A 27,775-nucleotide genomic window follows, 5' to 3' on the forward strand; every position below is an offset into this window, starting at 1 on the left:
TGCAGCATTTCAGTATGTAATATGATTGCCCTCTACTAGCATGTGCTACTTTGCAGAGGGGGAAGACGGGAAAAAAAACTATTGTTGAGGTGCCTATTTGCCAGTAGGGGTGATCATCAGTTTTGCGTGTAGAAACAGCGTCGTCGTTCCCCCTCCGCCTCTTTTTTTTTTTTTTAACTTCTAGCAGAAGTGCGGATGTGAGTTGCATATTGATACGGAACAGGACGCCAGCTTTTTTCTTTTTTAAATTAAAAGCAATGCAGGCTTAGGCAATGGTCATTTCGTGGAGCTATGAATCCAGAGGAGCAGACTGTAACGTGGTTGATATCATTAGGAGTGCTTAGCTCGCCTAAAAAGAACATAGCGGATCCGGAGGAGTTTTTGAAAACCTCGCTCAAGGATGGAGTCGTCCTGTGCAAGCTCTCGGAGCGCCTCGTACCTGGCTTCACTCCCAAGGTGAGTTATTGATTTAAGCTAACTCGAGTCAACAAATGCCAAAAGATCCGTCGACGGTGAAAAGAAGGGAGGGGTTTGATTAAAGTGATACCGACGAGAACTTCTCCCTCCAGCAGGCCTTTGCGATTTTGTAGCTCACTGAACTCGAACCATGAAGTTTGAACAGCCGTCTGTGACCGTTTTGTGCGATAGGTGTCGCCTCAAAAACGACAACAACAGTTAGAGAGTTTCAGACTTGTGAATACACGATATGGTTTCCTGTGAAGCGACAGAAATGTTCCGCATTCTTGAGAGGTGCGAGTCAGTGTGGACACCCACCAAAACAGGGCAAATTGAGTAGCAAGTGTGCGCTAAACATTGCACATAGGCCGTACTGTCCAGAACAAACGGAGAGGTTCGCCACACTGTTTGTGTCCTTTTTTAAAGGTGATAAATTTTATCACAACTTGTGTTCACTGTTATAGATGGCAAAGTTGATAGTGATAAATAACAGTTGCAAAGACAGTTCGTCACTTCCTCCTGAGCGGCTGCTCTTCCCGGTGCGACCTCCCCTTTGAAGAAAAAAAAAAAGAAAAGAAAAAAAAGCGCAAAGCGGCGACAACGTGAGCCCGAAACAAAATCGGAAGTAGTAACTTCTCCTTTGTATGGCAGACCGATCACCCTAGTTTTACATACATTCTCTGTGGCAGTACTACATTGGTCTCACGGGAACTGTTAGAAGTTTGCTTAAAAAAATACAAACGTCAGCTTTTTTTTCGTCGGTGGGGATTTTATTTTGAAACTGTAAAATGAGCGGAAGTTGCTTGAGTAAGGCTATTTTGACGGCGGATTTGTGGTGGTAATGGTTATATATGCATGAAGGAGACGCAGGAAGAATCTACAGTTATTTTCTTAACTTTAGGTTGCCACAGTCGGATTGCGGCATCTCTCTTACTTACTGCGGGGCTCAGTGTGTACCGAAGTGATTTGTAGCTTTGGCCTTGAGCGTTTGATAAGTGTGTCAGATGCCTCTTTGACATACTAAGCCGAGGTATGTGTTTATATATTTATTTCGTGTACTCAGTATTGCCAGGACCCGAGAACTGAAGCAGACTGCATTTCCAACATCAAGGAGTTTTTAAAAGGATGCTCGTCCTTGAAAGTGGAGGTAAGTTATCTCAATGTGTGGTCTGTCAAGTTTTATATTCAGAGGCATGTTTTGTTGAAATACACTGAGCTCACTCTGCCGTTATCTCCTGTCTACTGCAAGATGTGAACACACTCTTGCTTGTGTTGTGATCTGCTTACCCTGCTGGCATATGCTTTCCCCTCACGTCCATGTGGAGTGAGACATATAAACAGACATGCTGTCACTCACTCCCACTAATCAGTCAGGAAGTGAAGTGCTGGCCCGCATGACTTCACTGTCTGTTTTCAAACTGGTACAACTTAGTTTTGAACAGCATTTACTTCCTTGTTAATAAATTTTCTCCTGCATGCACTCGTGACTTAATGGTTAGTTTTGCTGCAGGTCAAAAATCCCCAAAGCAGTGCTGTTTCGCTCAGTGCATTCCCTAATATTGAAAAGTGGTGTATCTTTTCCAGATGTTGGGAGGTTACTCTGTCTCTGTACCAGCCTGTTTGTTACCACCACACTGGACGTTAATGTCTCTTCCAGCTTTAAAAATAATATTTTTTGGTATTGAATTACAACGCTTGGTTTCTTTAAAATGGCCAATTGAGTCAGCAAGGCTGGCTGACTGCAAAGTCAAGTGGTTCAGTAGGTCTGCCCAGCTGGCTTGTTATGTCTGGGAGGTCCCCTTTGCTTTTATCCACCAACTGTGCCCTAGCCCATAATTAGACCTTTTGCAGCCAGCCAGTAGCTCATGGGCAGAAGTTTTTGGAGAGGCGCTATTAAATGTAGCAGCCAGGGGATGTCTGTGTGGCATTATGGCAAACCTCGCCCATCCTTTGGTCAGTGATGTGATCATGTTAAGAGGACTTTTCATCCCTTTTTGCTATAGCTGATAATGCCTGTTTGTCCTGTGACTGGAGAAAGCAGTAATTCTGCTTTCACTTCTGCTCCGAGATGCAGAAAGAGGAAGCATCAATTACTGTTGGGGCTCTCCAATATTTGTTCTGTGTTATTAACTCTACGTGAAGATTTATTTGCTCTGATTTTTACGCTCATAAATACATTTTCACTGAAACTACTGACCCCTGCCAAAACTTTTGTGAATGCTGGCAACAGTTATCGTGATGACCAACGGTTTGTTTTGCTTTTGGTGATGTAAAGCCAGTATTTGTAAAGGTAATGTTATGTTTTTTCCTTATCTTTTTTTCAACTTGTAGCGCAAGTCTTGTTAGTTACATCGACCCTAAGGCTCGTCCCACATTAAGCGATGTAATGATCACACTTAAAGATGTTGTACACGACTCATGATGCAGGTTATACTACTCAAACACTATATTTAAGATGTTTTATTTAAAATGTGAAACCTTATCCACTGGAGGAAAGAAGATAGCTGCCTGAGACTGACCGAGCAGCAGTGTGCGAGTGAGCATCTGTGTGTGCCTGCAACGCTGCCTGTTTTATTACAAACCGCTAAGACACAGAATATGGGTCATACTCAACATGTCAGTTTTTGTCTGTCTTGTTAGAGGCTTATTCAAATCCCTGTGTGCATTTCATTATGTGTGTCTCTTTCCATTGTTTGTGCAATAACCTGGAGTGAGTGTCTCTGTCTCTCTAGCTGTGGATGTATGCACTAAAAAGCATTCCTACTCAGATCTATTTAATCAGAGGGGGAAGGGGAAGAAAAGATCTAATTTTGACCTTTTGAAATTTTCCATCCAGGTGTTTGAACCAGAGTGGTTATACACTGGTGACAATTTTGGCAAGGTCCTAAATACTTTGCTGGCAGTCAACTTTGCAACACAAGGTAAGAATTTACCTTCTTTCTGATCTTGAATGTTGGAGATTGTTAATGTTTCATCCTCACTGACAGCAGAAAAGGGCCATTAGTCTACATAAATTCTTCTAATGTTATGAAAAGAAAGAATTGGATGCTTTTTCGGTACACTCTATTGTCACTTGATTTAAATAATTCCTATAATAATGGAGCTGAGATAATGAAGCGAAAGCACGTGTAGCTTTATGTGAAAAGTAGTCCGGTAAGATGTCATGTCTTGTATATGTGTCCTGATGAGACTGGTGTTCTTCTGCCTTAATTTACCAGTTGTATCCACGGAGCCCTTCGATATCATGATTGGTTGTAGTATAGGTGGGCAGCTGGCGTGACAGTTTGTGTTTGTGTCACGCTGTGTGCCATATTTACTCATGTGAATCCTTGGCCTAATACACCCCCCCAAAAAACACCCTGCTCTCTTTTTTTCTGTTTTCTTATGTAACTGAGTACTGTAGTGTTGCTTTCAGACACACATGCATCCCTTCCTCAAATGCATTTCTTCAGTAAGGACACAGCACAAAGTAGTGCGCATTGCAGCATTCCTACAGCAATTTGGGGCTAATTACTTTACTCAAGAGTCCCTGTTTGGGGCGACTGACGAGTTAATAACAATCTCGCTTCAGTATCCGGCTAACAGCTGTCGGAGAACCTTAGAATTATTCAGTCAGCAACTTTTAGAACAAGTCTGCCACCTCTGTATGCTTTGTTACACATGTCATTGAGAACATGCATGTGTTAATGTCCAGTCTTTTTTTGTTTTGTTTTGTTTTTATAGTAATGCGTCTGAACTGATACACTTAAATACAGTTAACACAACTGCACCATCATCAAGTTTTGGGCCATTTCCTTCAACTTCATTTGGCTTATTTGATTTTGTTCTCTGTGAATTGATGTGAATTTGCTGTCTGTAATTTGTTATATCAAGTTATTCAGCATAGTGGTTTGAGGACATACATACATACATAGTGATGAAAAAATTGTTCACTCGAGAAAGCCACTTTCTTTTCTCCATTGTGTTACAAAGATGTTTTTCTACTTAAGTCGTTCCCTTTACTTCTCAGCGCCAACAGCTTGAGGACATGTTGTGTCCTATTCAGCTTTTTCCAGTCCCCAAAGACCCTCAACCTTATTCTCAGCTACAGTTTGATGATTGTTCAGGACAGAGGCATTCAGCCTGCACTAGCTCGATTATTTTGTCAGTTAGTTCATGAACAAAGTCAGTACATTGTGCTGCTAATTTGCTGCCCTGTGATGTAAATGCATTTTTTTTACCGTTAAGTTTTGGACTCATTGTGGCTTCACTGTGGTCCATCGAGAACGCTGTTCCACGCAGTCATGAATGTTGCAAAAACAAGGTGGTTTAAGGATATGAAGGTTTTCTGAAATCATTTATTTTCTGATACTTTCAGACGAGGTAATTTTACATCAGTTGTTGCAAAGTATCTTTTGGCAAAAAAATACAAATTTTGAGGCGATCCTTGATTTCATAGTTGACATTAGGTTCAAAAAGTGGTCATGTGGGGATTATAACCACCTAAGGCAGATGTTACTTGGACATCATCGTTGTTCCCAGTGATGAAGCGATGCCGGTGTCTCAGAATTACAGAATATTTTAGGAATAGAGCAGAGGCTCCTGGCCCAACTTCACCTACTTCCGCGGTGCAGAAAAGATCATACATGCTGAACAGGTTGAAGCTTGAGCAGTACTTATTGTGTCAAGAACAACTTTTTTTGTGTGGCTGACTCTTTTAGGCTTTTGGCCTTGATCACATTATTGTTCACCTGGAAAAATCAGATGCTTTGTTCATTTCTCGTGACCATCCCCAACCCCTACCTTCCTTTGGTGGAATATTAACACTTTCAAGGAGTTTCTTTTTGGACGACCAGAGTCTTGAATGCACTTAAACAAAAGCAGGATGCATGCCACTGTGTAAAATGTGGAACAGAAGCGTCTCTCAGTGCTCAGATGTAATTGATATGCAAATGTTTTACAGGCTAGCAATGCCCAGCAGCTGTTCTTCCATCCTTGTATTTGAGCTTGACTTGAAGTTGATTATTTAGTTGATATTGAATACAAGTGGTCCTCTGTATTATTGCTTTATGTCCTCTTCTGAGGTCAGCTCCTGTCGTTTGTGTTCCTGCGCCCAGAGTTTGTGTTTGTTTAGATTAACTGCTTTGAATATTGTATGCATACTGAAGTAACAGTGGCAGCCACAGAGCTTAGCTGACAGACGGGCTTGTTAGGCTTCTCTGTGTGTGACGAGTGGCATGCAGACTCCATGAGCCCCACCTGCCACTGCCTTCAGTGCCATTTTCCTCATATTTCTTAGGCTTTAGTGTGTGGCACCCGGACATATTTGCATATGGAAAATAATAGTGAATCGGTAGCCTTTTCCCTTCAAAAGATGTTATGCAGTTTACGTAAAAAGCGTCACATTTTCTTCCTGCTAGTGAAAGTGCACTTAAGCGCTCGCCAGTTTTATAGCCTCAAAGCTGAACTCTTTATTTGATCTGAATTTGAGGTTACAAAGGCTAAATAGTCCCCTCACTTTATTTTCCATTCTTCTCTGATTTTTTTCCTAAAGGATTAGATGGTGGATTTGGCTAGCATCCAGTTGGCATTTGATAGGCAGTCTTCAGTAAGTGTTTCTGCTTGTTAGCTTAGAAGAGGTTTGCAGTACCACCATGTGTCACTTTTCAAGTCAATACTGACAACAAAATTGATACCTCGGTCAGCCCATTTCTAGAGCTGCAGTCATGCTGTGGGACAACTGGCAGCTACTGACCCTAAATCACAGTTCCTCTGCTGCAGTGGCTCAGCGATGACAGCCTAGAGGGGTTCGGTGTCAGCAACATAAACTTGAGCTTGATTTTCTCTTCAAGCAGACATATTTGCTGGACTGAATGCCCACTTGGATATACGTACATTTGTTTTTGGGTTTTTTTAAGTCGCTTTGTGATTTTTCAGCTGCTTGATCTTTTTTTGGAACAGTGTGTCAGTTTTGGCTAAATCACATTATTCTGTGAGAAACTCTAAATTTGTGGACCGTGTGCGTTCAATGTCCTGGGGCTGCACAAAGCGATGGGCCACGCTCTTGAATTATCATCAGGCTGACAGCCCATGGAAGTATGTGTACCTGCATGAACTGTGTGCACGAGAGAGTCATAATTTTAAACATAAAGGTAACTGACGTATGAGGCTTTGTATTTCCTGTGTGTGTGCTTGTAGATTGTGCTGCTGAGAGATGTCCTCAGTCCGGTACCCCCTCTCCTAGTCAGGCGTCTTCACACACGCTGTCTTCTGCCAAATCCAAAGGCTCTCTGCGGAGACAATCCAAATCAGTGGTACAGTCTCACTTTTTTTTTTGTTATTTATACAAATATATTGTTTGCAGCTCATATAGTGGATGTTTAGCACAGATGACTGCACCCATCATACTAAAGAAATAATTACATAAAGCGAGAAAATAAAGATGGTGTGGAAATTTCATTATACATTTACTTTACATGTAGCTAATTGTCCGTTTGTTTTGCATTATTTAGTTAGGTGGTTACTTTAAAAAGTATTAGTAGTATTCTCATTGTCCATTTCTCTGCCCACATTTGTGGTTGGATTGTACTATTACCTCCTGGCGAAATAACCTCCTGCCAGACACAGTCACAGTCAGCAAGCGTGTTATGTATCAAGCGCATCTTGACCAGTCAGTCGCAGAGGAGGGGTGTGGGGACAGGCACACTCATAAAGGTATTTGAAGGCTTGTAACTGGTTTAAACTAACTGCAAGCAACATCGCTACATCGGCGTATGAGTTTAGTCAGAGTGTATATTTTTATTAATGCCTACCATGAAGTGTAGATGAATCATTGTATTGGCAGATGTACTTGATTCATTCTGTGGCTGTGTGGCTGGGTCCTTGGCTGCTAATGGTACAATTTTAACAATAATCACAAAACGCAGAAATATAAAATTAGAGCCGTAGATTTCTTGATTAAATTTTTTAAGACAAATTTTGAAATAACAACTGAATTGTTTGAAAACAAACCAGCCATTTGTCAGGTACCTGAAACGTATAATCGAAACCTGCTGATGCATTTGGATGTCTTGCTTTCGGGCTGTGACGACCTTTCTCAACAGGAAATGTCTGAGAACGGTGGAGGTGGGCAGCTGATGGTAAAGGCTCGCTTCAACTTCAAGCAGAACAATGAGGATGAGCTGTCATTCAATAAAGGTGAAGTGATCCTTGTGACACGCCAGGAGGAGGGAGGATGGTGGGAGGGCACGCTCAACGGCAAAACGGGCTGGTTTCCAAGTAACTACGTCCGGGAGATCAAACCCTGTGGTGAGTTTCGCTGCTCTGTCTGGACCGTGAAATTACTTTTTCCAGAGATGTAGCCGTATAATGGTGTTATGAGTTTGTTATTTTGGGACAAAATGCAAAAATGAAATTTTTCTTGGTTTCTGTAATTTGCATTTAGTGCTGTGTTACACTTCCTTGCTGTAGACAGCTGTCACCTTCTTTTTCGTTGCCAGTCATCCCATTCTGCTAAACTTTTTTTTTTTTTCTTTCAAAGTTAGCCTTAACATTTACTTAGACTCAAGATAAATTGATTCATATGTTAACTATCAGAACATTTTACACAAATATCTTGTGCTAAAATAATAACGAGAAATGAAATGTTATATCCAAAAGATCAACCGTTTCACCATATTCTTCTGCAAACGCACTTTTCTGGCCATTCAGCACTATAGTGCAGGAAGAGAAGTTGAGATTATGACCATATTTGGCATATCTGAAAGTGTCCTGATGGTATTGTATTGGCATTGTTATTTTTCTTTTTTCAGAAACACTGTGATAGAATAGCGCAGTTACACAAAAGCTGACAATATATACCACAAAGTATTTGATATGATTTGCAACTGGTCTGCATTGGTGCATCATATCTTTATTCTCTTCCCCCTCCTGCCCCCCCCCCCCCCTCTCTATTATTTAGATAACTATCATATCTGATATCATATCTCACAGTACAATAATATTGAATGGGTGCATTGTTGTATTTTGTCATGTTTCTCAGGTCTTTGTCTGAATTTCTATGAACATTATTGCTAAGGATTGTCTTATTGCATTGGAGTCACACTGGGTTAAATATGTACACTTGGGTTTTAAGGGGTATTTATTATTTTCTTCTTTTTTTGGGTTGTATGGAAGCCCCAAACGCAATTTCATTGTTCTTGACAATGACAATAAAATAAATACTATACTATACTATACATCTTAGAATAAATATGGAAATACGAGGGGGAAAAATCTGTCTTGGAAGTTAGACAAAGAGGTTGTAGTTTATGTATTTAAGTATTTAATGGCAACTTCTTTTTTTTAATAGGACATATATAATTATTTCCCCCTTCTTCCCCTCAAAATATATAAATGCATTTAATATCTTTTTTGATGGTTATAATCAAGTAATTCTATGAAGCTTAAAAATCCTTATTGCTTTTCTCTCTATAGAAAAACCATTGTCACCTAAAGGAACTCAGCTGACTAAGAACTACTACAGTGTGGTAAGTAGGAGCTATGCAGGACAATGAGTTCGTTTTCTTTGTAAGACTTTGGTTAAAAGGTATTTTATGCAGAGCTTATCTTAATATTTGGGAATAGTAAATGTTGTATCTTAGATGTTTAATGGAGTTAAAGTCAGAATGTACATTTTCTTGGTGCTGACGGATGTTAATCATTGATCGAAAGTGATTTACTTCACCAGAATAAATTAAGATCTGGAAGGTTATGGGATTCAGCTTCAACTTTGTGCGTTTTTTTGAATACTGCCAGTCAGACTTTCTTTAGGTTTTAGTTTGTTTAGTTTTTTAATATTTGTGTCATTGATTTCGTTTGTGTGTGTGAGATGTTAAATATTCTGCTCACTGTGCTGCTTCTCCAGGTGGTACAGGACATCTTAGAACACGAGCGAGAGTTTCTCAAAGAATTACAAACAGTGTTGAACTGTTACCTACGACCCCTGCAATCCAGTGACAAGTAAGGGCAATAAAACAGCAGATGTGACAGGATCATGATAGGATAAAAAGCTGCATGCATTTATTACAACTGTGCTTAATGTGAGAAATGTTTATATGTGTGCCAGTATTTTTGAATTTGTCGAAATTGCAGTGAATTCTAAAATAACTTCTGTGTTTAGGCTCAGCAGTGCAGACAGTGCCACCTTGTGTGGAAATCTGGAGGATATCAATAGCTTCCAGCAGGGACTTTGTTTGGCTTTGGAGGAATGTACTAAGTAAGTAATTCTGGATGCAGATGTGTGAAAAAGTCTTTCATTGGTTACATTTAACTACTTTTACACCACTCTTAGTAAAGAGCAACATTTGGACCACAATGGACCCTACTCCTGTGATTGCTCTGTAAAACATAGCGAAACACATCTGTAAAACATTACTAGTTAAAAGTTTCATCTCATTCCTTACGCTGCACAAACATACTTGATAATATTTTTGCAATCACTTCCTTCCTCCCAGACATCTCTTCCTATTTCTTTCTTTCTGGTACAAATATCATCTTGAAACAACACATATTTGAAAAATTCCTTTTGATTTGTTTATGCACTGGTGGTGAAGAAGTTTTAGAGCCGCATAGATTGTGCAGTCCAAACACCTCTGAAATATTTCTAATGAAATAAGTTGGGCTTAATGCTTTAATCTTATATTTACAGACTTAAACCACCTCTAATTTGTTTATAATTTACTGCGAAAACGGAAGATAGAGGTGGTGATACACTGAAATGTGGAAAGTAGTCTTTAGGAATAGTTCTCCAGGCTTCTTGGAGGAGATTCGAGGCTCTTCTTTGGATGTTGCTCTATAAAGAGGACAGAAAAGATGACAGCTGGCGATGCATTTGGGGTAATGCTCAAGGAATGAAGCTAAACCATGGCCGAGCGTCCGCCATGATTTACATATGGCTCTGGACACTCACTGTTGTGTCTTTCCTTTGTAAATAAGGACAATTTCAACCAAAAATTTCAAATTTGGATTCCTTCAGACCTGTTGTCACTGATTTTCAGTTCAGTTCTTGTGGAATTTGGTATACCTCAGACTTTTCTGCTCGTTTCCCTTTCTTAAAAATTGCTTCTTGATAGCCACTCTTCTCAACTGAAGGTCCAGGTGTATCTCCCAGATGTTGTCAGGTCTTTGTCGGATTTTTTCCCGTTTCTTAAGGACATGGTTTTCAGATTGAGTTCATGTTCTGTAGATGTTTGTGTGTGGGGTTTTTTTGTTTTTGTTTGTTTTGTTTTTTAAACACTTTTGTCATTCAAAAGTACAGTTTCCTCTAATTTCATAAGGACACACTGTACACTATGCTGAGATATACCAAGTTTTCAGCTAATACTGTAGCTCTTTGGGTATTGCCCTGTTGTTGTAAAAATGCTATTTTATGTGTATCAACTCCATCATCTTTGGTATTTTTCATAGATTCAGCAAGAAACTAGAACAAGTGAAGTGTGCTTGCGACAGGCTGCTAGTCGATAAAATAGCATTTTAACTTGTTATTTACCAACCTGTCTGTGTCGTAGAGACGATGCTGGTTCAGTCCTTGAGTTAGTTGCCTCTGAGTGAAAAAACAGCCAGTGTCCAAAGAAACACTTTGACATAATTTCTGAAAGCCTGGAGAGCTATCGCTAAAATTAAACAAAATTAGGGAAAAAACAGATGCTCGCTTCTTTTATTTTATTTATTGTGCCATCTTTTGTTTCTGTGTCTTTCTTTTCTTTAACAACGATCCTGCTTTCCCCCCCGCTCTTTTCACCTCTCTGACTTTGGCTCTGTTTCTCTGACTTTGCAGGGTCCCAGAGGGACAGCAGCGAGTGGCGGCCTGCTATCTAAACCTAATGTGTCAGATCAAGGCTTTGTACCTGGCTTACTGTTCCAGCCACCCTTCAGCTGTCTGCATCCTCACCGACCACAGGTCAGCCCCCCTGCACACAAAACACCAGAGTCAGCCATGTAGAGACATGCCAGAGAGAAGTCTCGCCTTTTAATTTCAAAGCGAAAAGAAACCAGTGGTGAAGATTTGTAACCAATCCTCTCCAATGATTGAATTTTGATTATTTTAGCTAAACATTGTTTTGCATTTTTAATAAATGTTAGTGGCATTCCTTAGACAATAATATATCCCATGAAACCCCTTTTAAAAAGCCAAAAGTTGACCTAAAGGTGAATGAAATACTTTCCTGGGGAAAACTAAACAAATTTCTGCAGGTGACAGTTGTTTTTATTTCTTTTGCCTTTTTTCTTTAAGTACTGCATAGTTTGACATCTCCAAGGCCCAGCAAATTATGTAGTTTTTGCAGTCAAAGAAGGGAATATCCTAGGTTTAATATAATCTGTCATTGTTTGGATATGAATGCTGTGCTGTCTTAAACTGACCTTTGAAGTGCACTCTAAAGTTGAAGTTTGATACAGTAAAGCTCCTTCACCTCTTTTTTTCCATATGGGTTAATATGATATGGGAGAAAATAATATGTGGTTTGTTTATGTTTAATTTCTGGGGGCACTGCGCACCATTTTAATGATCTCATGCCGTTTTACTTTGAGCCACAAGGTGTCAGTAAAGGTAAAGAAGTGTTTGTGTCAAACGTGCGTGTTGTCTCCTGATGTTTCTGGGAGTTCAGTTGCTACAAAAATTCATTATTCTTATTGAGTAAGGGCTTCTCTTATGTGTATAGTAATAATAATGAAAGTTCCATGATGCAGTTTAAACAGTACCGCCTTGGGTAATGTTAAGGCGTCTAGTCTATTTCTGCACTGCGAGCTGAAGATTAAGTTGAATTACACACAGGAAGTCAACTGTTGACAGGATACTGTGTATAGCGTTGTGGTTATGGGGACAGGCGCACAGAGCGCTTTTCACAGTAAGCACATTTGCATTTCAGTTGCAGGAGCCTTTTTTGTCACATTCTCATTTACCCTTTTGTACCAGTTAGTGCTGCTGCAGATTTATGTTTTGGATCGTGGAAACTCATGAATGACGATCTCTTCAAACCACGTTTGAAGCGATCATGTTGCAGCTAACGACGTAGATTTGCACCAAACCAATGTTGACCTGATTTGCACTGTCTGTGAAATATTTGACCATCAAAGATGGTGCATGTGAAAATCTCACATGCACCACAAATGTGATACACTTGGGTTACTGTTTTTCTGCAGTGCGATCGGCTCGCTTTGCTGTAACAAATAAAGGGCAGTGTGCGGTAATATGTTGTTACTTTTGATTTCATCAATATACCATCACAAAACATGAACATAATACAAATATTACATTTTAAAAAAAAAATCTAAATATATGATGACTACCACAGCTCAAAAAATTGTAGCATATAGAAACCTGTTACCAGGCAAAAATATAGCTTAACTTTTATTTATATTTATTTCTTTATTTCTCTATTTAAGGAAACAGGAAGAGGTGCTGTTGTCCGAGGTTGTCGTTTGCATTTCCAATCGAGTTGCTGATCTCGTTAACAACCGAATAGCGTGACAATTAATATACTCAAAGCTTATCACATGGTGTTGTTTTATGAGGATACTCCTATTGTTTCTCAGCAGTGTTTCCACTGTTTAGTGTAGATTTCTGAACTCTGTCGAGTCATTTGTCACTTTAATGAAACATGGATGTATTTGTGTTAAAATGACTAATTCTTTGAGCTTTTCTGCACACTTTGTTTCATTTTACTGGTGGGACAGTTCTATGAAAGTGAGAGCTTTTGATAATGTGGTTAATGTGTGTTGTATATGGTAACGTTGTGTTATTAAAAATACAAAATTTCACTCCTACGTTTTGCAGTTCAGCACAGCAAGAAATACATGGTTATGTTATAATTTTAAAGCCTATCTTACAATTTATTATATAGTAAAAATGAAGGTTTATATAATAATTTATAAATACCTGGCTTACAGCTTGCATGCAATCTAGACTCAAAAACTTGTGATTTTTCTTGTTACCCGTAATCTTTGATTTTTCGTCCCCCCCCCCCCGTACTTCATCCCTGGACACACTCTCCCCCCCCCCCCCACCCCCAAAATAAAATATTGCCTATAAATTGTGTGTGTGTGTTTTCTTAGTGAGGAACTTGAGAAGTTCATGGAGAGTCATGGAGCAAGTACTGGAGGAGTCATGACCCTGACCACCAGCCTCAGTAAGCCCTTCATGAGGCTTGAAAAATACCCTACCCTGCTACAGGAGCTAGAGAGACATGTGGAGGTAAAGGAGAGAGCATAGACATATAAAAAGCATACTGAAATTATATACAAGTATAAATACAATATTTTTTTACTGTTTTATTCACTTGCTTTACTTACAGAAGCTAAACTACCATTAAAGTTACACTATGTATTTTCATAAATTAAACAACTTGCATTAAATGATTTTTTTCAGTCCTTGAATTCCCTTTGTGTTGCACAGTATACCTGTATGTGCTCTTGTATTCCTTTAGGATAAAGACTGTTATGTTTAAACCTGTAATGTTCATTTGCACCGCAGGAAGCCCACCCTGACTACACTGACATTGTAAAGGCAACAGCGGCGTTTAGGAGCCTTTTGGTAAGTCAGAAGGATCGAAGTGAACTTGCAGAGGAAGCCTGGATAATGTCATGACAGACTTTGAAGCTCCTGGATTTCCTCCTTACAGGACCGTGCTACCTTACCACCCTTACTATCCAAAAAAATACATTTTGCATAAAATTAATAATATGGATTATATTTATTAAAATGTCATTTTTTCCCAGAATAATAATCTTGAATAGTAATTAATTGTCATCAATACATCAATACTTAACATTTAACAGCACATTGCACATACATTGCACATCAACTATTTAAGTCAATCATAGTATGTTTTAGTGAAATTAATGTACTGTAGGATTTATGAGTACATTTTCAACCTTTTTAGTCATTATAAAGCACTCATTAATCCTTTAGTGTGGCGGTCCCCAACCTTTTTTGCGCCACGGACCGGTTTATGTCTGACAATATTTTCACGGACCGGCCTTTAAGGTGTCGCGGATAAATACAACAAAATAAAACCAGTACCGGTAGCAAAAAATTATTTTATTCATAACACACGGGAAAAGACCCAGGAAAACCAAGTTAACGATAAAAACGATAAAAAACCCTGAAAACCATAAATTTAACACCCGAGCCTCAACCTGGTACCAAATGACTCACGGACCGTTACCAGTCTGTGGCCCAGGGGTTGGGACCACTGCTTAAGTGTGCTAGTGTTAATAGTGCCCAGCAGTAGTAATTATAGTGAGGTCTTGCCTGCACGTTATTCGCCAATTTAGGTTTCGCTAAGGCAGTTAATGACAAATGCATAAATCTGCAGTTTTTTCAAGGTGTAATCCATTTACTAAGAATAGCTGAATAATTGGTGAAGTCATTTCAGTAGCTGTGTGCTTCAGCGTCGGATCTTGGTGTAAAGAGTAGGCAGTTTTATAAAATAATGAAAACTGTATTCTGAGTTAAAAAAGCTCGATACAGTTATTTGGAAACTAACACTTGTGGTTTCTTTTGAACAAAAACAGATCAGCTGCAGATAATAGGGAGTGACTGCTTATGTTACAGTGCAATCTTCTGTAATGAGGCTTATACAAAGTAAAGCTTATTATCCTTACATATTGTTATTAAACAGGACTTGGATGGTAACTGAGGGAAAATGGTTACTAGTTGTAGAAAATGGTGATGCATAAAAGCCATTGTGCTGCTAATACGCACACTAATAAGGAACTAGTTAATGGTGGAAATGACGCTCTTGGTAAATAATGTTATCACGCTTTCAATTTCGTGTTTACATGTTTTCATTTCATTCGACAGTGTAGTTTAGCACAATTCCTCATAATCAAACAGAGCTCTGATAGGGGGGAAAAAACCAGAAACAATGCAGTGATCCTTTTTTTCTGCTTTAAGTTGAGTGATCGTATTGTTCCTAAGGTGGGTGGGAACTGAAATGCCATCTTAAAAGAGCTGGATTAGAAACGAGCAACCGCACTATACCTGAGCGAACGCCACCCTGAGACACAAATTCCCCGGTATTGCTTTGACTTCCTCATAAGAGCAGATAAAGTGACTCACTCGTTTCTTCTACACAGGAAACTGGGGAAACAAAAAAAGGCATCACTTATCACTCTCCGTTGTAATTTGCAAGTCTGACGTTTCTTTGTGTGTTTTGAGTGTGGTTAGGATCTCTGGTACTTTAGAAATGCTATGCTAATTTACAGTGCTCTTTAAAAAAACAAACAAAAAAAACCCTAATTTTTGATTGACGTGCAGTGGAAAGTGATAATGTTGCATTGTCACTTTTTTCTGCTTGAAGAGGGAGAACCCCTGCACAGCACCTGAAAAATGTACTACTTTATGTTGCATGCTAGTTTTTATGCCTTTTGCGTACATGGCAATGGTTACATTTTCAAAGCCATATCCACAGGGGGGAGAGATTATCCTGTTGCTTGTTACTCAGTAGTAATAAAAGGCAAGAAAAAAGGGTCCAGAAAAATATCAGATTTATTTTCACCAGCATGTTGCATAGTTTTGTAATCTTGTGTGTGCTTGTGTGCTTAAGACACAGTGCCAGGATCTGCGGAAGCGCAAGAACCTGGAGCTGCAGATCTTGTCAGAACCTGTGCGGGGCTGGGAGGGAGAAAGCATGAAGAGTCTTGGTCAAGTGGCCTACACGTCCCTGGTCCATGTGAGAAATGGCTGCAGTGAGGTGAGAGATATGAGGTTTTCCTAAATGAGAAAAAGCTCATTCAGCCAAACTATAGTGGAACTGCTGCAATAATACAAAATACAAAATATCCTTTTGTCAGTTTAGAATATGTGTACAATCAGAGGTTTGGTAGTATTTTCCCATTTCTGAAAGCCAGTCCTTGTGGCATTTAAGAAAAATCATATCAGTTAATTAATTAAGCTGCCTGGCTCCTTTACAGCTCTCTCATAACAACAAATAGTTGTTGTTAATTAAAAGATAATTTATCTGTAGTACATTTTTCTCTTTTCCTGTTGAGATCCAGCAGTGTAGCAATCTTTAAAACAAACTAAGTTTCTAGTTTTCAGGAACTGTAGGTGCGGAAATCTGTTCCCCTTTGTTGCTAAATTATTACCCCCCTCAAGTATGAGAACTGAAACCTAAGTAGGCCATAGGCAGACCCAAAAGCCGTCTCCTCTTTCATGTGTGGTTTCTGTGTAGGGGTCGATTCGTAGTCCGTGGTTGGAAGAAAGCCCAAGATACACATTTGGATTCACTCCCCCCTTCTTTTTTTTTTTTTTTAATCACTGCCAACCGCTTTCCAACCAGCATAACAATTACCATATTTGTTTCATAGCTCATTTGAATTTCCATTCATATAACAAGCAAGTGTTTTCCCAAACTGGCCTGCTGCAACCAGAGCTAAAATATGCTCACTTTTTTTTTGTCACATTAGGAGGGAAACCTGAAACGGCTTGCTTCTTGCAAAGAAGTGCAATGAATCACTTTGGTTTACCTTGAATAACTCAAGAAAAAGAACACCAAAAAAAACATAACCGATCAATGTTGTTGTTGAAAATGCATTTTCCAACCTTCACAATAGGTTTGCAAAAATAATTACTGTGTCTCTCTTTTAGGAAAAAGAGGAGCGTTACCTTATGCTTTTCCCGAATGTGTTAGTAATGCTGTCTGCCAGTCCCCGGATGAGTGGCTTTATTTATCAGGTATGTCGTTTACCTCCCATCTAGAGAAACGCTTTGAAAACGCGCACAAACTTGTGGCTGATTTAGTGTTTAGTCAAACTTAATGTATTCAGTCAGCTGCAAACAGCAGCCTATGCAATAAATAAATAGAGTATTAAATATAAATCCTAAATATGCACAGTTTTCCTTTTTCATTCTATTCCATCAGTTGTGGAAACACTGTCTAAAGCATGAAGTAGATACTATCTTAGAATAAATTGAAGAAAGATTTGAAGTTGCTCAGTTTCAAAATTTTCTTTATATATACATGTTACATATGTGTTTCATTAAACGTCAGTTGTCCCTAATGTTATCCAGTCCTGATTTTCCTTGATTAACCTTTTTTTTTTCTGGTCACGACATACACAGTACTGCATCTTTTAGTTTGTTTACACTTGAGTGTTCCTCTCTCTTTGGTTTTCCTCCATTCAGGGAAGACTGCCTCTAACAGGTACCACAGTAACGAGGCACGCGGAAGAAGGAGACATTTCCCACTTTGCCTTTGACATCACAGGTTTGCATCTAAAATCCAACCAGCCATCCCTCCATTTCCTTCCACTTATCCTGTTTTGAAATCTCAAATTTTAGGACAAAAATAAAGAGAAAAAAAAGATTTGAGAGGACAGTGATATTGTTCTTACATAATAATAAACTATTTGACCAACCAATTCATTGAATTGTTTAACATTTAACATTTGAAGTGATTCAGGAAAACACTTTTCCTCTGTAAAGTATTCATGCTTTCATTAGTTCATTGTGTTTGTACAAAGCAGGGTTTTTGTCCGTGTGACAAAAAATTAGCCCAATGGTGAAGTCAGTCTGGCCTCCTTTAAAAAAAAGCCATACATCCAAAGCTGGAATGCATCCATCCATCCATTATTCCACTCTTCTTTTTCTTTTTCTTTTTTAAAGAAAGCTGTTTTCTGTATAACGATGTGAAATGTTATAAATGTGATTGTTTGTAAATGTGAAACCTCATATTTTCAGTGGCTTGACTTCCAATATTAGAACCATAAGGTTTTTCAAAACATGCTTTGATTATTGCTAAAATATAAAGTATGGGTGGTACTGCTCTGGCTGTGACATACGTTGGTCTCATGAATCGTACAGTTGTGGTCAGAAGTTTACATACACTCATCATGGACGTGAATGTCATGGTAATTTGGGGCATTAGATGATTTCTGTGAATTGTTCTTTATCCTGGGTGGAATGATTATTTAGCATAAACCTTTAATTACTTTAAAAGAAAGAATAATTGTACAATTTTTAATTTATTTTAGATTTTCTCCAATCCGAACAGGGGCAAAAATATACATACACCCCTACTAATATTTGGTTAAATGTCCTTTACCAAGTTTCTCAGTGCACCTTGATGCTACCACCACCATGCTTGACAGTTGGTAACTACAGTTGGTACATACTTCTTATCATTGTGGCCGAATAATGCAATCGTTTTCCCATCATACCATAAAACTTTGATCCAGAAGACATTTGGCTTGTTCATGTGGGTAGCAGTGGAAATTGTAGTCGCTGCCCAGAAAAAACGTCGGTTTTTCCAGGCAGCGGTTTCTTTTCTAGGTTGGCACCCTTTCAGTCCATGGCGATATAAAGAGTTCCCTGTTCATGGCAGGCCTGAGCATTGGTGGTTCCTGGGCTGTTCCTGAAGACCCCACCTGAGACTGACAGTCTGGGTCTTTCTCCCGACCTTGGCGACTTTGTAAATCAGCAGTTCTCCTTAGAGCTTCACTGAGTCACTTAACCTTTCTCATTGTTCTGAGGACATTCATGCCCATCATGAGTCTATGTAAACGCTGTATGTAACACCTGTGATGGAAAGCAGCTCTTCATTTATTGCGTGTTGTCTTATTTGCTGCAGGAAGCATGATTGAACGCATTACAGTGTTCTGCAGCAGTGCCCAGGAGTTACAGGAATGGCTAGAGCACCTTCAACCTTTTACCAAAGGCGGAAGCCCTGCCAGCACCATTTCAAAGGTTAGGACAGAGACAGACACACGTATACATAAATTCAAAACAGTACCAAAAGTGAATCCTACACAGTTCCCAGGTGTGAAAACCAAAAAGTGACAAACGGCAGACTCATGTTTCACCACACATGCACAGTAATTCTCAAGTATTTGCTTTGCTTCCTTTTGTCTGGTTCAATGCAGAACGCAGATGGTAAACCAGTGAGCATGATCAGCGCCACCACTCACCCACATCACCAGGGCAGCTTCAGCAGCGTCAGTCGTGGCCCCCTGGAACCACCAAAGATTAGCAAGCCCTGGTCTCTCAGCTGTCTGCGGCCCGCACCTCCCCTCAAACCTTCAGCTGCTCTGGGCTACAAAGAGGTAGAAAGTTGCACGAACAAGCCCACACCAGTCTCTTAGTATCAGTCATTCGATACATTGCCAGAAAACTGTACCAATAGCAGAAGTCCCCTTCCTCTGCTTGCCCACCGCTGTATCCGTGTTTGTTGGTAACTTGTCAAGTCTTACAGTGATGTGTTTTAGCTTAAGCCTTCCATTACATCACGCACTAAATGCTAATGAAATTCGAGCCATAAAAACTAGACACGTAATAAATATTAAAAAACAAATAAAGCACACGAACTTTAAATAAACTAAATATAAACATTCGGCTTATACACACGAGAGAGCTCAGTAGTCTCCATTTTTGTCTGGTATGTTACATTTTTCAGATGTACAAACTAAAATTGAAGCACAAAGTAGAGGTGTGCGTGTATGAGTTATGGTCCATGTTTGTAAGTTAACTTTCATTTTATGAAAAATTCCTACAATTAATAGGACGGAGAAAATTGTTTGAGATTACAAACATGTGTGAAATCCTCGCTTTACTGTGCACTTCACCGGATGCTGTTTTTGGAGGCACTGGGTTCACTTCAGTTAGTTTTAAAAGACATAGAGTATTATCTTGACTTAGAGTTATAGATTCATTCATTTATTTATTATTTTACTAGTAAAGCATCATATGGGTTAAATCAAAGCATCCTGTCCTCCACTCTAGTGTCAGCACTAATTATGGCTCAAATAAGATAAGATAAGATAAGATAACCTTTATTAGTCCCACACGTGGGAAATTTGTTTTGTCACAGCAGGAAGTGGACAGTGCAAAAGTTATGACGCAAAAATTAGAATACAATAAGAATAAATACAGTACACAGCTGTACAGAATAGAATAAAATAATATACTATATACAGTAGAATAAAATAGAATAAAAATATACAATAAGATAAAAATAGAATACGAATGCTATATACAACTGAGTAAAAATACAACGATGCCAGAAAATGTCACCGGACACAGGAAGTACTGAGGTGTTGCAATACTAAAGTGTTCCAAACAGCTGCTTCTTTGTTCTCATTCAACTAGTTAACATATACACATCTGTTATTTGGGAATTTAGCTCTGTTTTTTTAATTTTTTTTATTATTAATTTAAAATTGATGGACCAGAAGAGATGTGGGACTCTCTTCTGAATTGAGACTCCTACTAAGATTATTGCAATTGGATAAAGTAGTTGATCGGTCTTATCTGAATACTACTTTTTGTGAGACATAGTGAACTTATATTTTGGTAATATGTTGTTCTAAATAATCATTTAGTGGTTATAGACTGATACCATTAATCGAAGGAACTGTGGTATTGCTATGCAGTAACTCACATTAATGCTGTTCATCAGCGCAACAAAATATGGTTTGGAGCGTACAGCTTAAAGGTATGTGGTCACAGGCTCTGAAAATGTGGTAATGGCTGTGACATTAACAGTGCAGGGTGTGAGTTAGCTAAAGTGGCCTTTCAAAGGCAAGCAGCGAGCATCATTTTAGCTTTAGTTGCAAGAAGGGGAACAAAATTGAAACTACTGAAATTGTTCCTGAAATATGGGCAGTCAAGGTGTTGTTCTGAGGAAATATTTTCCAGTAATGGCAGCAAGGTCACCAAGGGTGCCTGGCATTTAAGAATGATGACTGCATCAGTGGTTATGAGCTACTTGTCTATGAGCGATGTGATGTTTACGGTGTGGTCTTATGTGGGTGGTGTACGCTTTTCACAAAAGTATCAAGTCAGCAGTTTTAAAAGTTTCAGTTAGACTTGACTCTGGTAATGTGTTGAATAGATATCAGTGTATCACATGTGATATCTGCAAACTAACATGTGTCTTGTTTAATAGCTTGTATTTTAAATATGTGTTTATGCCTTCTTGACAACAAACTTGAAGACGGGAGCAAGCAGCATGCTTGCAGCCATCTGGGTCTATTTATCTTATAGAGATTGCATGCACATGTCCTGAATGCATTGCTGGCTTTCTGTCAGTTTTCTCTTTTCTTTATACGTCTCTCTTTATACGAAACCAAAATCACCCTATTCTGCACAGACGAAGAATAGGTGAATGGCAGACGGGTTTTTAAAAATGTTCATCGTTAACTCTCACTAGCGCATCCTCCTCTCATTGTATTTTTCATGCACATTTTCCCCTTTCTCTCTTTCTCCATTCTGCCTTCTGTAGAGGATGTCTTATATCATGAAGGTAAGGTTAGACCTCACTGTGTTTCTATTCTCTGTGTGTGGGAGGATGTGGGCTCAGAAAGGTGGGATGGGGTTGCCTGTGTGTGTGTGTGTGTGTGTGTGTGTGTGTGTGTGTGTGTGTGTGTGTGTGTGTATGTATCTCCAGTGTTGAGCTAGCATGTCATTGCTCTCTCTGCATCACCCCTCTCTTGCTATCATCTGTTAGTTTCCTGTTTCTGTGGTGCCGCAAACCTGCTATTTGTCTTCTAGTCGTCATGTACGGCATCAGCTATCTTTTGAAATCCTTCTCTGAAGGAGCAATAGAAGAAAATTGTACTAGGGAAGCTATTTTTGGACTTGTAGGCACAGAGCATATTGAGTTCTACAGTCATTCAGCCATGAATATGTTTCCACATTTAAATTATCAGCAGACTAAGTATGCTTTTATGGCTTAGATGACATCCCACTTCATTGAAGTTCAATTTCATTTAATGGAAAACCTGGTGGAAGGAAACTATGTTCTTCATGCATAATGATATAGTGTTTTTTTGTTTTTGATCCAGACAGGTGCACAAGTTTAAACACCAACTTCTAAATGAGCGGAAAAGCTCAGCTTAGTCAGTCAGATCAAGCAGTTGTTTAACACGTTAGCCAAAATAGCTTCTTATACATATACTTCATAACCTTTTACGTGTGAGGTCATTCTGCGCTTGAGTAATTGCCGAGTTGCTAATGGAACAGCACCTGAATCTACCTTTCCTTCAACTTTGGGAAATGACTTCCCCGCACACAAAACCAATATAGGGAAACAACCTTTACACCGTGCACCTGCATTATTGTAAGTCCTGTGGCCTCTTCAGTGGTTTCAAAAGACAGGTGGTGACAATCAGGAGTCACTCCGTCCTCCTGATTCTTATGAGAAAATCGTTTCAGCGAAGTTTAGGGATGTCCCATGAATCAACTGTTTCCAGTTGCGTGTTCGACCAACTTTTCAGTTCCAGCCAAGGACACGGGGCAAATGACATCATAAGATGTTCTCAAGTCATTTTGCAGCACCTGTATGTAATGGTACAAGTACATCACCCTCACCGTGACTTAGGAATCGTTTTTAACACGTTAATTAGTCATCAAAGCGCAACTTTTCATGTGTTTAGTGAAACCATCATTTTGACCCCAAAGTCAGCAGCTCATAAAACCACATGGTTTAAATCATTTAGATAAGATCCTTTCTCATGGTTTTCTAATTGATGCAGACCACAGATAAAGCTTTTATATTGAAAGTATTTTTATTCTGCCTTTGCTGCAGTGGGATGTGGGTAAAGATGTAGATTAAAAAAAAGGTGATGAAATAAGTCATAGTATTTATTATTTTTTTTGTAAAACTCTGGTAGGCAAGGTACATATTAACACAGATCACTGGCTAATTTGGTCTTGGTCATCATTACATGCTTGCTGCTGTGTTTGTTGATGGACTTCTGTGTGTGGTGTATGTGTGTTTACTGATGTTTATTCACATGGGATGCACATCCCTTTAAGCTTGCATTCTGGTTGGTTTGGACCACTGGCTTTCAGAAGTGTGTTGCTCTGTGTGTGTAGGAGGAGGGATTTTGTGTACAGAGATGTACTTAGTTTATTGTCGACCACCTCCAGGATACCAGCAAGAGCCCACGGCCTAAGAGGTTCTTGCCAGGAAATAGGAGGAAAGAGCGCAAGACCTCTGATGATGACATTCACATGAGAAAAAGTAAGTGTCTTGCTTTATATTAGGGAACGGGAGGTGTAAAGCATTGCTCAAAACAAGCTTTTAAACAAGAAGTTATGTTCTTTTAATGATGTTGCTCAGAAATAATGTAACATATATGGTTTAGAAATCACTAGAGCAGACTTGGGGCTTCTGCAGCGCTGCTTTATCTTAAAATGAACAATGAAGAAGAGCACACACAGAACAAACCTCTTACCTTACACCTCTAATGTCATTTGCATTCATTTCAGCAGAGTGCTGTGTAATAATGGCAATCTCTGGTTTTTACAGGTACAGTTGCTCTAGAGGAGGATGCTCAGATTCTGAGGGTAATTGAGGCATATTGCACGGGAGCCAGCCTGCATCAGAGCACCACGGGTGTGTATTTGCAGAATGATGTGGATGAATTGCGTCTGTAGTGCCTTTTTAGAGTTATGCTCTAATGATTTTAGCTTTATCATTATTTTGTGTGTGTGTGTGTGTGTGTTTATACAGCGGTACGGAAAGAGTGTGTTCCTCAGGTGCTCCTGCCAGAGGAAGAGAAGATCATTGTGGAGGAAATGAAGAGCAACGGGCAGACGGTTATTGAGGAAAAGTAAGAATAGTATTACTTAGTACTCTTTTTATGTGTATTCAGATGTACTTTTTTTTTGCAGATAGATTCAGAGTTTTGATGTTAATCCCATTTAACCTGTTGAGATGCTGTCTATCAACCGTATATGTGTGGGTATAGATGTACATACATATGTGTTTGAAGTGCAAAATAATTAGCTTTCTTTGAGATGGAGAGGGTGTTTAAAGCGTGCATATCATATCTTGAAGTATGACACAAACACTATACTACCCTTTTTTTCAGGAGTCTGGTTGATGCCGTGTACGCTTTAAAGGATGAGGTTCATGAGCTTAAAAAGGTGAGTGAGATTGGAGATCACTAATGCAAGAATGTAGGTTGTCTAGGGGAAGCAGTCACTCTGTTTCCTTTCCTGATTGCTTTTCTCTTTTGTGTATCAGATTGAGTTTGTTTGGTCATTTGGACATATATAATCAGTCACTTTCAGCGTTTAATTCTGGTAATGAAATCATTTCGTTTTTTCCAACTGAAGTTCTGCTCCATGTGTGGGGAGGTGGGGCTTTTACGCATACATGGTGAAACCGAGAGCAGACGAGATGAAAGAAATGAGTGCAAACACTCAAGCACGAAGGAGACTCTCATGTTCAAAAATTGACTGCTCGCTATTTAGACGTATATCCTCAATAAAATATTGAAAGGTTTGGTGTTTTGGGGTGGTGTTTGGCAGTGAGTAAGAAGTGAACTGAATTGAAATGTCCTCAAAAATTGTGAAACGCATGCTTGAAAGGCTCTGATATATCTTAACTTTGTTATTTTACACAATGTGTGGCAGGAGAATAAGTGGATGAAGCAGTTTCTGGAGGAGGAGCAGAAGTCTCGCAAGGAGCTTGAGAGACTTGTACGTAAACTGGCTAAGCAGAAGAACGATTGTGGCTGGGATGACGGCGCCCACTGAGCACAACCATCCAATCATCAGCATTCGTTTGTGGCTGTGCATGTATGTGTCAACATTTCTGCAACAACGCTTGCGGGGGGGCAGAAAGCGTCAGACGTGTGTGTGTGTGTGTGTGCACGTGCGTGCACGAGTGTGTATTTGTGTATCTATGTTGTGTTATCACATTTCAATCACACAGAGCAGGACTTGGACTTGCTCTCAGGGGTTCTGGAGCTCGATTTCTTTCTTCCTGACCTAGACGAGACTGTACACGTGCTTCTTTCTGAAGCAGCTCAGCTGAACCAAGATGAAACAAGCAATCTCCCCCCCCCCCCCCCCCCCCCCCCCCCCCCCTTGGTGACTGGCACTGTGAACACTCCCCAGCAAATGGAAGAATTTCAGACAAGGACAGAGAGAGTTTGCCACCATTTCTTTTGCTTCATTTGGAAATAGAAAAGGAGTATGAAGCCATTAATTTTAATGGGTGTTCTCTTGCATGCACCTCTGTTATCACCGGGACTGATTTTATTCTTTTCACTTTGTCATTGTTGTATTTTATTTGGCGTAAGGGTCCCTATGGGGAAAATAGTTTTTTGTTTTTTTTTTGGGGGGGGGGGAATCTCTCTTTTGTATGTGTGATTTGTTTTTTGTGTGTGTATTATTCTAGACATTCGCATTACACATTTCCAGGCTGCTTTTTAGGCAAACAATCAGGTTAGCTCATCTTCGTAATCTTAGTTTTAAAACGGAGCCCGTCATCGTTTATTTAAAAACTGCATGAATGTACATGTATCAGTGTGAATTCTGCATCACAAATGTGATAATCGAGAAATTCCGATATATAGTCCAAAGCTATCAGGGATGCAGCTGCATATTAAAATAGAAAAGATCTTACTATGTATCTTTTATTATACAAGAGTACACAAATAATAACAAAGATGTTACCCTTACTCTTCGTACTGAAATATATCCAAGAATCCTTTTAACATATAAATTGCATAGCTATTTATTGTTCACCCAAGCATTTCATTGTGGTGTTGGCTTTTTAGATATTGTTCTGCTGCCTTTATGTCTGTCTTTGAATAAACTACACTGATATGTACAGGCAGGAAAAAAAAATCCCCCGGCTTTAAGCTGAGGGAAAATAAATTTTTTTTTGTATCACATAGGAGGAAAGATTACTTTCGTAAAAGAGCACGCCTTGAGAATTTAGATGTTTTTGTTTTGCAGCTTCTATGGTATCCTTGTGGGTTCCTGTTGAGCTGATGGAGAGAGGAAATGGAGACGATTTGTCGGTGTAGAGTAAAGCTCAGCTATTTGTTGGGTTTTTTTGGTTTTTTTTTAAGTGCCTCCTGAAGGGGTGAATAAACTAAATATTGCATAGTGAAATATCATGGGTGGTGTGCTGTAATAAATGGCTCAAGCTCTTAGTGTGTCTAAAAAGAAAACAGCCTCTTGAGGACTCTCAACGGTACATTTCCTTATGTGGTTTTAGCGTGTGCACCGTCAACACTGTTTCCTTATCTTACTGCACTGCAGAGAGGCAGTAGATGCTTCTGAAATGCAATAAGTGACTGCTTTACTAACTGACCCTCTGGGTTGGTCCCAGCATGGTGGGCCCAAGTTGGAGAAATTGCAATAAAAAAATACAATTTATTGACCAAAAAAAGTTCAAGTTAAGTATTCATTATATTTCATTTTCCTTTATTTAATGAAGTCTCTTGATGGTGATCAAATTTAAACTTATTAAAAATGAAAATGTATCCTATCGTATTACTGTATGTGAAGTGCTGTTCGCATAGATCTCGTGCGCCTCTTTACAGAGACTGAAGCACTGTGTATGATACAGGGCAGCACTGGTACATCAGTAACAGGGTCACGGTCTAGCTTGAGCATGGCTGCGGGGTCATGCCTGCTCAGGTGCTGAAGCTGACCTGTATTATTTGAATTGGGACACTGATAGCATCTAGATTTTATCCGGCATTACTGCTGCTTCCTGTACAGATGTGTGAGTCCGTCTCGTCACGTTCGCTGCTGAGAGTAACATTACCGCTCTTTCTGTAAAAACTGCTCTCATAAGCACCGCATACTGTAGTTTCAAATTCCCAATAGTCTCAGTGAGTACTTACTGGTGGAAAGGGGTTGAAATCCAATTTTTAACCCGTTTATCTGAAATCTTTTCTCCAGACCACTGTGTGTTTTTGTTTTTGAAAGACTGTTCTATGCAATTATTGTTGTTGCAAGTATTGTAATGCTTTTTTTTTTCTAGATACCCTGTACTTTATGTTTGGTATGATCATTCTTTTATTAAAACTTTAATATAATACGTGGAGCTCAGCATTTGGTATTGATTTATCCAAGTGAGTAACGGAAAACTCCTTAAGATTTCTACTAACGGCACGAACAGCGTTCCTTCATTCACACTGGAAATCCACAGAGAGAGGCTTTTCCATGCTGTGTTCATCATGTGTGTGGTTCAGGAGTGTGCATGTTGCTCAGATGCGGTAGTGAGAAACAGGATGGAATGAGTGACTAGAATAGATGACATTCTCTAAGAATGTACCTCCTCTGCAACTTTGTACACCTCCATAGAGATTCACACTTTCCATGCTCTTGTACTCCACTGTGACAGTGACAATGTGGTAGGTTTTGTTATGTCTAAGGTGTTGAGGGTGTTTGGTAGAATTTTATATTACTCATCATTTACAGTATTAAAAAAAGAACTTACACTAGACAGGTTACAGTTGAAAAAACCAAACAAAAAAAAAAAAAAAACCGTAGTCACCAGACAGGTTAGAGTAAAATCACCCGGAACTGGAGAGCAATAGTCTTCAG

At 39.3% G+C, this 27,775-nt stretch overlaps 1 protein-coding gene across 2 annotated transcripts; it reads left to right on the plus strand.

Annotated features, from left to right (window-relative positions):
- The first annotated feature begins 101 nt into the window (after nt 1-101).
- Nucleotides 102-27,272, plus strand: arhgef6 (Rac/Cdc42 guanine nucleotide exchange factor (GEF) 6). Of its 2 annotated transcripts, XM_082504416.1 has the most exons (22): nt 102-456; nt 1,520-1,603; nt 3,293-3,377; nt 6,634-6,749; nt 7,539-7,743; nt 8,911-8,963; nt 9,341-9,435; nt 9,596-9,691; nt 11,252-11,374; nt 13,528-13,666; nt 13,946-14,005; nt 16,023-16,169; nt 17,066-17,152; nt 17,603-17,684; nt 19,047-19,162; nt 19,339-19,518; nt 21,696-21,716; nt 23,345-23,438; nt 23,727-23,813; nt 23,931-24,030; nt 24,292-24,346; nt 24,839-27,272. In XM_082504416.1, the coding sequence occupies exons 1-22, from the start codon at nt 292-294 to the stop codon at nt 24,959-24,961; spliced, it is 2,313 nt and encodes a 770-aa protein (XP_082360542.1). In that variant the 5' UTR covers nt 102-291; the 3' UTR covers nt 24,962-27,272. The 2 variants fall into 2 exon arrangements, with proteins under 2 accessions (XP_082360542.1, XP_082360543.1); XM_082504417.1 differs by lacking the exon at nt 21,696-21,716.
- The last annotated feature ends 503 nt before the right edge of the window (nt 27,273-27,775 follow it).

Source organism: Aulonocara stuartgranti (genome assembly GCF_965226115.1).
Source record: "Aulonocara stuartgranti genome assembly, chromosome: 2".
In the NCBI taxonomy this organism is placed as follows: domain Eukaryota; kingdom Metazoa; phylum Chordata; class Actinopteri; order Cichliformes; family Cichlidae; genus Aulonocara; species Aulonocara stuartgranti.

What these genes read in the sequence shown, in the direction of transcription:
- arhgef6 (XM_082504416.1), top strand. Translation starts at nt 292, where the DNA reads ATGAATCCAGAGGAGCAGACTGTAACGTGGTTGATATCATTAGGAGTG. An exon ending in AGCTAGAGAGACATGTGGAG is followed by an intron (nt 13,667 to 13,945) that starts GTAAAGGAGAGA and finishes TTTGCACCGCAG; the next exon opens with GAAGCCCACCCTGACTACAC. An exon ending in CCTGCATCAGAGCACCACGG is followed by an intron (nt 23,814 to 23,930) that starts GTGTGTATTTGC and finishes GTGTTTATACAG; the next exon opens with CGGTACGGAAAGAGTGTGTT.